The sequence below is a fragment of the Prionailurus bengalensis genome, chromosome F2 (assembly GCF_016509475.1).
Source record: "Prionailurus bengalensis isolate Pbe53 chromosome F2, Fcat_Pben_1.1_paternal_pri, whole genome shotgun sequence".
Classification (NCBI taxonomy): domain Eukaryota; kingdom Metazoa; phylum Chordata; class Mammalia; order Carnivora; family Felidae; genus Prionailurus; species Prionailurus bengalensis.
The window spans coordinates 11,834,668-11,844,831 of record NC_057353.1 but is presented as its reverse complement, the minus strand read 5'-3'; the positions used below and the strand labels follow the sequence as shown (position 1 = coordinate 11,844,831).

The following is a 10,164-nucleotide window of genomic DNA, read 5'->3' as shown; positions in this document are numbered from 1 at the left end:
TTTCTTAACTTCTGACAGTCTCCAACCTCATAGGTGAGAAATGGTACCTGTTTTAATTTGAATTTCTCTACGTTTGAATTTTTAAATTATATTTTAGGGACATTTAAAAATATTTTTAAAACTTTTTTTTCTTGCATTTTCTAGGATTTTATTTATTTTGAGAGAGAGAGAGACAGAGAGAGAATGCAGGGGAAGGGAAGAGAGTGACGGAGAGAGAGAATACTGTATATATGCACGGGCCCTTTGAAGTTTCCCATCGTGACTTCAACCAAGTAAGTACTCTTATCTAGTACATACCAATACAATACGAGATGCTCTACTATGGGACTAGGTTTTATTTTCATTTGAACACCAAAGCACATGTAAATTCTTGTTCCCAAGAAACACAGGTTAGGTATATCCATTTGACTCTCTGTATAGTCAATTGTTATTTATTATAAAGCAGGGTTTTCTTTCTTTGCATTATTGTCATTTATTTATTATATTTCATTATTTTATTACTGACTATAATCAAACCCTATGCTGTCAACCTTAGTACTGAGCTTCGATACAGTTTAACTAGCTGTAAGAGAATGAATATTTAATATGTTCCAAAGCCAGACATAATTCATTGTTTGAATGATTAGACACATTTTGGGATCATTTGCCTTCCCACCCTCTTGACTGTTAGAAGATAAATAGGGACTATTTTCCTGCTAACAGGCTATTTTAAAATTAAAAACAACCTGTGTATGAAGATCGAGTTCAGCTCCCATGCTGTTTGAATTATATTATCAAATTACAGGCTACTTTTTCACAAAGCTGCTCCTGATTCAGTTGTCTTTGATTCATTCGGAAGACAGATAGTAACACTGCCTTTATGAAGATGAAGTCCAAAGGTAACTTTGGAATGTTACCTGTTAAGACATTGAAAGTTGTTATTTATTTTGTTAGTGACTGATTTTCTAGCTCTTGAATGTATCCGTAGATGCTGCAAAAGTTGATCAAAGATCAATTAAAGACTCAATGATGGTATTAAACATTCCATGATGACAGGGGCCAACATCGCATGTTCATGACAGGGATAAGAAAATGAGCGAAGAATAGAAACCAGACACTGACACTGCTCTTGTCAACTGACGCGGAGGGATTCGTCGCATGTATTTCTGAAGGGCAGATGAGATTTGCAGAGAAAAGTAGTAACGAATTATAGAAGTCTACTACTCACCCCTGCTGCCCAAGACTAAAGCCGACTAAGGTTGCTGCGGTAGGGGCCGTAGGAGGGCTCCGTGTTTCCTTAGGGTATGAAAATACATGTGCTCATCTGCTGTTGTTTTTACCAGGAGTTTCCCCTCTTACGCTTAGGGGACACAGCGTGGAAAAGAAACACGTTAAGCTTTTGGAAAAGTTAACAACGGCTTAAAAAACAGCAGTTTCCAAAGACGCATCCCCTTCCTGGTGTAGAGCATAACAAGCCCGTGTTGCCCCGACTTCTACTCATCACTGAGGAGCGTGAATCGTTAAGAGCAGTACATTTGAGTTGTGCACGTTAAGGAAAGACAAGTTGATAATAACAATACTCGGGAAACTTGATTTTCTCTCACCTGTCCCTCTGGCCTCCAGGAGCTAGTGAAAACAAACCTAAGATAACATTAGGTGATTTCCCGCAAGAGTGATGTCAGACCTTTGACAGAGTATTGCTGAATCTTCAGGGAACACCTGCGGAGAGTTGCTGAAGTGAGTGAATTCAAAGTAGGTTCATACTCAGAACTTCTTTATTAACCCTTCTTATAGTTTGTATGCGCTTTTGTGCTCACCGAGAGGTAGGAAATACTTCCTTCCATCGTCAGCAACCAAAAGAATTTCAGTATTGAAGAGGGTGATCACATTTAAGCAAAATTTTTACAAAGGGTGTTGAACATGCTGACCCTTTAAAAGATCTGCTTTTTAAATAAGCGTAAAAGCTGTGGACTACAAAAAGACATTAAAAAATGATGTGGTCATAATAAAAAAGAACACTTTTATACATAGGATTTTATTTTGCACTGCTGTAACAATTTCATTATAGACCAAGGGAGAGAGAAAAAAAAAAAAAAGGATAAAAACCACCACACTGAGTAAATTACTAAAGCTTTTCTACTTTCAACAGGATTTTCCATCTGGTAGATTTATTGTCGTATCCCCTTCAAAACAGACAAGATGCTTACCATATTTTAAAGATTATAGGTTGCCACTGAAAGAAAAATTTTACACAGTCACTGTACATCAAGGTTGAAAAACTGTCCTGCATGAAAAATATACTTAGAAATCATGGGAATAAAAGCAAAAGAAAACATTATTGTGTTGAAGGAAAGATTAAAGTCCTCACAATGCGCCATCTAAATGTGGACATTCATTCTTCTTGGAGTCGCTCAGGTGTAGGGAGTTCGTGCTTCTGCCCAATTCACTCATTATACTGTGTTTTTACCCGACAGTGTTCATTAAGGCAAACAAATCCTTTTCTGAAGAGATCTTAAAGAAACTGTGGACATACAGCAAACTTTTGGCATTAAAACAGGTTAACGCACACATAGCCTTTAGTAAATGTACATTAAGCATATTTTCTTGGACTAGTGACAAGAAAGGATGAACATGCTTGTTAACAATGTCAAAAAGTTTAAAATTCAGTGTCCGAGCAATTCCTAACAATGCTTCTGTAGCTTTAAGCTCTAAACAGTATAGAATTTATGCAAATGCATTAAAGAATTCAAGCTTGGCAAATTACACCCAAGCAGGTTAAACTGTATATACAGAAAGTAAATGATAAATACAGAATTAAAGGAGTCCTGGTTTTCCTTATAGCCTTGAAAACTGACAAACTTCTTGAGGACAGTTCTGTAATATTAAACATTAGGTCACCACGGGTGTTGGGAAACCTAACCACACAAACTGATTTAAAATGCTCAAGATGACTCTGTAGTGTTTAATACAGTTCAGTTCATAGGTAAGGGCACAAGACAACATTTAACAAAAATAATCACATCAATTGACCTAGAAATCAAATGCAAATAGATATGAATACAATCTCCAAAATCTGTCTTTTTAAGTGAACATTAACCATTTATTCAAAGTTATACAAGAATTTGAAGGATTAAAGTCTCCTGTGACATAAAGCCATTTCAAACAGTTTCATGTCGCAGCTGAGCAGGAGGACAGAGTGAAAGAGGAAGTGAGTAGCCGCATTGGGGCAGCGAGACAGTAAACAGGGACTCAACAGCAGCCGCCCCCGGCCTGCTGTCCTCCCTGATTGCCCGCGTGTGTGGCATTGGTAGCAGCGTGCTGAGGGCCAATTTTAATGCCGTTTGCCTGAAATAAAAGGGGAAAGGGATTAAAAAAAAAAAAAAGTTAACGGGATCCAACCAGATAATACGGTTTAACTAAATTTAAAGGACCCCGTGGAATTCCCAAGGACATGATTTTACCCAACAACTCAGAAAAACAATACAGATGAAGCAGATTTTCGCAACACTGGAAGGAGTGTCTCCCAGGGGCTGGGATGTTCCTTCCTTTTAAAAATAATCCTGTGGAAATGTTTCTGAAAAGAATTCCTCATCACACCAGGTACTTAGGAGTAAAGGGGAACCAGGCAGCGCTGCCCTTCAGGGCATTCTCACGATGGAGAAACCGTCTGAGAGCGGGTCTGCCGGTAACCTTTGAGAGAGAAACGCAGGCAGAGTCTGCGCGGCTCCACGATACAACGTAAGGCCTTTTCTCTGGACGGCATTTCTGTTCCGTGTTGAGTCAGCTGTACGGGCTAAGGGCATATGAGTGTTCTGTGTCATCAATAATTTCTATGATCCCCAAAGACATGGCAGCTTGCCAAGAAGCCACACACAGAGTAGTTCTTTCATTCATCAAACTCACACTTCTGTCTTAACCCGCACTCCCTCAAGTGGGTTTTACCTAAAAATACAACACTTTGAGCAAAGTAATACGGTAGCTTCAGAAATTAAGCTCTTAAGGAAACTTGACGTCACAGTAAATCTCAGATTTATAGTGCTTGGCAGTTGTTCTGCAACGGTAGTGGCCTTGGGGTTTCTGGCACTAGCTCAGTATTGACAGCAGCTGATGTGGTTTCTTTTCGCTCTTTTGACTCCTCTTTAATAAAAAGCATGCCCTATGGCTCATTGGTTTTGCCCCCTCTGGGCTGGTAGCAGCTTCTTGAGGAATCAAGGAGTCAGACTTGGCACCGGGCCAAATAAATCGCACGGCCTGTTGGCTCCTGACAGCACATTACAATCAAAGCTGCGGCAGGCACAGCAAAGCAGTCAGCTACTATATGAAACCAGGCAGAAACAGTGAGCGTGCCCTTTGAAACAGAGGCCCAGTGGCTGTTCAGTTTCTACGGCATTAGTCTCCGCACGGTGTCATCTTTAAATTAACTCAAAATCTACTGCCGCGTAAGCTCAGAAGATAGGATTGAGAAAACATACTCCTCCGCATTAAAAGAAATGAGAAAATCGAGTACTTTCTGGAAACCTCAGGCAAACGGTCGTCTGTTTTAGCAAAGAATATGGAGGCAAATAATGAAGAGCCTCGTTCATGTACAGGCCAAGAGCCACATGTGCAGTAAAGGATTTCTAACACAAAGCTTTCCTAATTGCAACTGTAGGAGGAGTAAGGGCTCTTCTCTTGGAAGCACGAAGTCTTACCATGGGAATGGCAAAAATATTTATGTAAGACTAAATAACACACTACATATTCACATAAACATTCTGAAATAAGTAAGAATAAATGCATAGTGGGGATTTAGGTCAGAACGATGCCCTTCGGTAAACACTCTGGATTGTATGCTTCGAGGCTTTGTATTTTATCCTAATCATATTCATCAAAACTGGCTCAAAATAATTCTACAAAAAGGACAAAAACAAAACCAAAAACAACGCTAATTGCCAATTACATATATTAGTCTCATGAAAACATACGACGCTGTACAGGGAGTAATTTCCAAACTAGATATGTCCCTCTTTCGTACTAGACAACAGAGAGAGCACCTTGCATTAGTAGCATAGTATGGGCATTTACACACTAGGAAATGATTCCCCAAAGCAGATGACACCAGATGGACGTGTGGATGAAAGTGGAATTTCTCCTCTCTTTGGAGGATTTATCTTATTTTGCATTGCTTGCAATAAATGGATAGGGTTACTTATTTTAATCCATCTTCAGAAAGTGATGCTCTATTAGAACATAAACATTTACCCATTAGAAACATATAACACATTTTTGGTTAGATGATCATAAACTCAGTGTGTTAACTGACGTCATAAATTCATTTTAGGAATTAAAAAGAATAGAAAATCATGAATCTATGTAGTAACTAAAATTCAATTCTAAATTAATATTAGCCAATAACACACACACACACACACACACACATACCTCATTATTAATGTCAAAGACTCCTTCTTGGATTTTTTCATAAATTTCTTTCGCTGTATTAATAAATGCCTGAAATATAAAGTAGAGAAACTGATTCCAATTATATAAAACCACAACAGTAAAACATTATATAAAAACTCTGTAGAATATCATGACGTTCCATACAAGAAAATCAACCAATGTAATACACCATATTAACCAATAGAATAAAAGAGAAAACCCACATGATCACTTCAAAAGAGGCAGAAGCCGCATTTAACAAAATCTAACAACCTTTCATGATAAAAACACTCAACAGAATAGGACCACAAGGGGATTTCCTCAACCTGATAAATAGCATCTATGAAAAATTCACAGCTAACATCACAGCAAGTGGTGAAGACTGAACATTTTCCTAAAGATCAAGATCAACCACAAGGCAAGGATGTATATGAATGTTCATTATTTGTAACAACAGCCGAAAAGTGGAAACAACACAGATGTTAGTCCACTGAGGAATGAAAACCAAAAGGTGGTATAACCTTATAATACAGTATTACTCGGCCTTCAAAAAAAAAATGAAGTACTGATTCATACTACAATGTGGATGAACCTTGAAGACATCATGCTAAGTAAAAGCAGCTACATATAAAAGACCACGCATGGTAGGATTCCATTAACTGAAATGTCCAGAAGAGGTCAACCCGTGGAGAGAAAAAGTAGATTCTTGGGATTAGGAGAAATGGAGAGTGACTGCTAATGCGTGTGGAGTTTCTTTTGGGGTGATAAAAATGTTCTGGAATCAGACAGTAGTGATGGTTGTGCCACTCTGTGAATACACTAAAACCCACTGAATCGTACCCTGAAAAAGGGCATATTTTATGGTGTATGAACTATATCCCAAAAGAAAAATTCATCCCTGGGGGGGGCGGGGAGGGGATGTGCCGCAGAAATACCATAACATGAGAAGAGCACACACGAGGAAAAGACGTCAGTGAGGATGAACTCCAAAGGCTTCCATGTTGAAATGAGCTTACTTTCAGAGGCCACTGTTCCACACAGGATCGTTTTTGTCAGGACAATGTATTACTTAACACACAGTTTAAGAGGGAAAGAATCAACGGAAACTTACGATAAAGAGATAAAAAGCTGTTCAACTTTTATGCCACACTGAATAAAGTTTCACCCTTTTTCCACATAGCAACTACTAAGTTGACAAAAAAAAATCAGTGTTAAAATACTAAACCAAATTAAGCCTCTAAATACCAAAATTACCCCACAAGCATTCTATATTTATATAAAATATTAAGCAGTCGGTAGAGCATGTGACTGACCCTTGATCTCGGGTTTGTGAGTTCTAGCCCCATGCTGGGGGTAGATTACTTAAAAAATAACTAACTATGGGGCGCCTGGGTGGCTCAGTCGGTTGAGCGTCCGACTTCAGCTCAGGTCATGATCTCACGGCTCGTGAGTTCGAGCCCCACATCGGGCTCTGTGCTGACAGCTCAGAGCCTGGAGTCTGCTTTGGATTCTGTGTCTCCCTCTCTCTCTCTGCCCCTCCCCCATTCACGCTCTGTCTCTTTTTCTCTCTCAAAAATAAACATTAAAAAAAATAACTAAAATAAAAAATAAGTATTAAGGCATTTTACATAAATATTGCCAATGCTACAGAAGGGGTTTATAAACTCACGTTCTAACCAATCCGACCTGAGAGGTCACAGATCATAGTATTAATATTATAAACCAGGTCCTCTTCAGTGGGCGGTCTATGAAAATCCACAAAACCAGGCTATTCTCCACTAGCACTGATACAGATTTAATTCCAAATTTAAAAAGTAAACAGGTTCATGGAGAGGAACCAATCATACCTTTCGTCTTTTCTACACTGGAAACATCTGACTGCTGAACTTGCCACCGGAGCTTTTGTTTCCTAATTAACAGGACTGATATGTTTTCACCTTTAAAGGCCTTACAGCTCCCCAGAGTAATCAATCTACTGCGGCTCAATTACTGCACCAAGAACACACCAGTCAGCGAAGGAGACGTGAGCGACTGCGGCAGGAGCGCAGAGATATGAATATGCATAAACTCTAAGTGGCTGATCGAATCATCAGAGAGGGTCATGAGAATTTGCAGCAAAATAATGAGAAGAATTAATCACTGCAGATTCACAAGGCACTTAGGAAGCGAGTGCGCTTTTTGTGTGTGTGCTGAGTTACAGCGACGTGAAGGAGACACTGGCTTCCGGCCAACTATGAATTGATTCACGTTCTTCAAAACTGAAGTTAACCCTTATAAATAAAGGAAAACTTAACTTTATTTCCAATAACATGTCAGTTATGGCGATGACCTTAGAAACCAGGCTAACTAAATATTGAAGTCAACAGATTCATAAATTCACAGGGCTGGAAATCCTTGAAGGGACACCCGCATGTGTACATCTCCCTAGAACATCAGACAGAACTGCAGGATCCCATAAACGAGTTCATACAAACAGGCATTTGTACCATGAAAGTCATTACCTGTGCCAATTTATGTAATAAATGGACTTTTTTCCTAATCTGTTGATGAATTATTTTAAAAACTGGCTCCAGAGAGATATGCTATATGAAATTTCTTAAGTCACTTCTAATTTTATTACATGAATAGTACTTAATACTTGATTAAGTAGCTTTAAGAACAATTGTACCCAATGAACTTAAGATGTATTTTGGATCTGAAAAAACGTAGTTAATTTCATCACAATTGAAATATAACAAATGGTTATATTTTCTTTCATGATTCCCACCGTCTCAATGAAATCGTCTTCAGACAATGCTACATTTACTTGCCATCCAACTCATGATTATATATTGCAAACACTGAAATATCTTCCACCCCCTCCAGGCATATATTGTAAGAAGAAGACTATATATATATATATGTGTTAGAACACTAACATATATGGTGTTATAAATATATATAAGAACACACACACATATATATGGGTTGTTTTATCTACACGGCAGCAAAATTAGTAATACTTAATATGTATTATTAAATGATTAATTAATGATTAACTTTAAGGAGTCCTCAGTTTAAAACCCAATATAATAAATATAGACATCAGTGCACGTGTTTTAAAAGTCTGCGGCTATAGACAAATTGTTGAATCCCCAAATACAATGAAATTACCCAAACACTGTTAAGGCTTATTCGCCATGAAATGCAACTTCTAAGATACGAGCCTTGGGTATTACAGACAATAGCTGTCCCTTAAAGCGGCAAGCACGTTAAGAAGTCGGAAAGACAAGACATACCTCTTACAATAATTGGCTAGTATTTTAATTGCTCATTTTGTTTTAGTCACTAAAAAGCAGTCCCCATATGTATTTTTCAAGGTAGAGACGTAAGAATGTGAAATGCCTCTAGAACACAGGCAAAAATGAGGCAATGAGCAATGATTTAACTAGATACTACTACAAACCTTTACATTAAAACTCATCGTGCTTTCACAGGACAGTCTTAAACTTGAAATTCCTTCCAATTTTAACCAGTTTCACTTTTTCGATTTCCCAAGCTATACGAACAAATTCTGAGGTGGGGGCAGGGGGAAGAAAAGGGGAGCCTGTGTGAGGGCGTGTCTGGGAGTGGGAGGCGGGGATGAGCATGTGCAGTATCAGAGGCAGAGGCAATGGGGGAGCCTGCATAGGGTGGCAGCTGTGGGGGCAGCAGACTTGTGGAATCTCACAGCTCCTGATGGTGGACGGAGTACGGCGCTGTTGATGATGGCTCGTCTTTAAGGAGAGGCTGTAACCTAGGGAATTAATCTGCAATACCTATTTATTATCAGAAAAATGAAGCAAGCTGATGGCACACCTACAGAAAAGTTTTAACGTTAGTGCAATACTTTCAAAACAAGATCACCGTGGGCTTTGTGACCCATCAGTCGGAACGGTAAGCAGGAACACCAGAACGATAGTCAAATCTGAGTATTAATAAAGAGGTTGCGGAAGAAGAAGAAAACATTTGCTGAGAAACCCAGGTCAAAGGATTTTGTTATTAGCACTGTGACACAAACACTATCTAGGCAGGTCCACAATTATGAGTAGAAACAGATTTCCAGGTAGCCAAGTGCATTTGGTGAGCCTCTTGCTTTCCTGCCCGGGACTCACGCCAGTATCAGAGGCCCGACTCTCTCTTCATTTCACCATTAGCTCTCCCTCTCTGCCCTACTTTGATTAATTGCCACGGTCAGTCCTTCACCTTTGTTAGCCATTAATTGCCTTCCACCTCTGACACTAATCTTTCAACCGTTGGCAGTAGTTATCTAATGGTCCTAATACCCAAATTTAAGTACATTTTCAGTGACTTCCATAGCAAACATTAAAATAAACATAACCATAAAGAAGTCCAAATGCATTAAATTCAAATAAATATTCAACACACAAGCTGATGCATAGCCTATCATTTGTCATTTCACCCTTGGGTGAAAGGGCACCTATTAAATTGTTACCTTAGACTCAGCACTTCCCTAGGTACTATGGAAGATACAGGGAAGAGGTGGATACAATTCCTACTGCTGCCAAACTAAAACAATTTAGTTGAAAGAATCTGAGCACAGGGGCTTAAATCTCTATTGAAGATGCAGGAAAAATACACCTTCTGCGCTGACAGAGGGAGAACGTGTGCAGGGCGGGACTAAGGCAGGCCCAGATGCAGGCCAAGGACAACGTGCTAAGAGAGCCTTTCTTCACAGCCGACGAGACAGAATAGAGGCAAAGGGGAAAAGAGAGTAATATGTCA

The 10,164-nt window shown here is 39.1% G+C and overlaps 1 protein-coding gene across 3 annotated transcripts in view; it reads right to left on the bottom strand.

Moving 5' to 3' along the window:
- Positions 1-1,995: 1,995 nt before the first annotated feature.
- Positions 1,996-10,164, bottom strand: part of RAB2A (RAB2A, member RAS oncogene family) — an 86,245-nt gene continuing 78,076 nt past the window's right edge. For all 3 annotated transcript variants that reach the window (XM_043601131.1, XM_043601133.1, XM_043601132.1), the window contains 2 exons: positions 5,401-5,469; positions 1,996-3,324 (listed from right to left, as the gene is read on the bottom strand). In XM_043601131.1, coding sequence (XP_043457066.1) covers positions 3,229-3,324; positions 5,401-5,469 — 165 coding nt within the window. In that variant the 3' untranslated portion in view covers positions 1,996-3,228. The remainder of the gene's footprint in view (positions 3,325-5,400; positions 5,470-10,164) is intronic.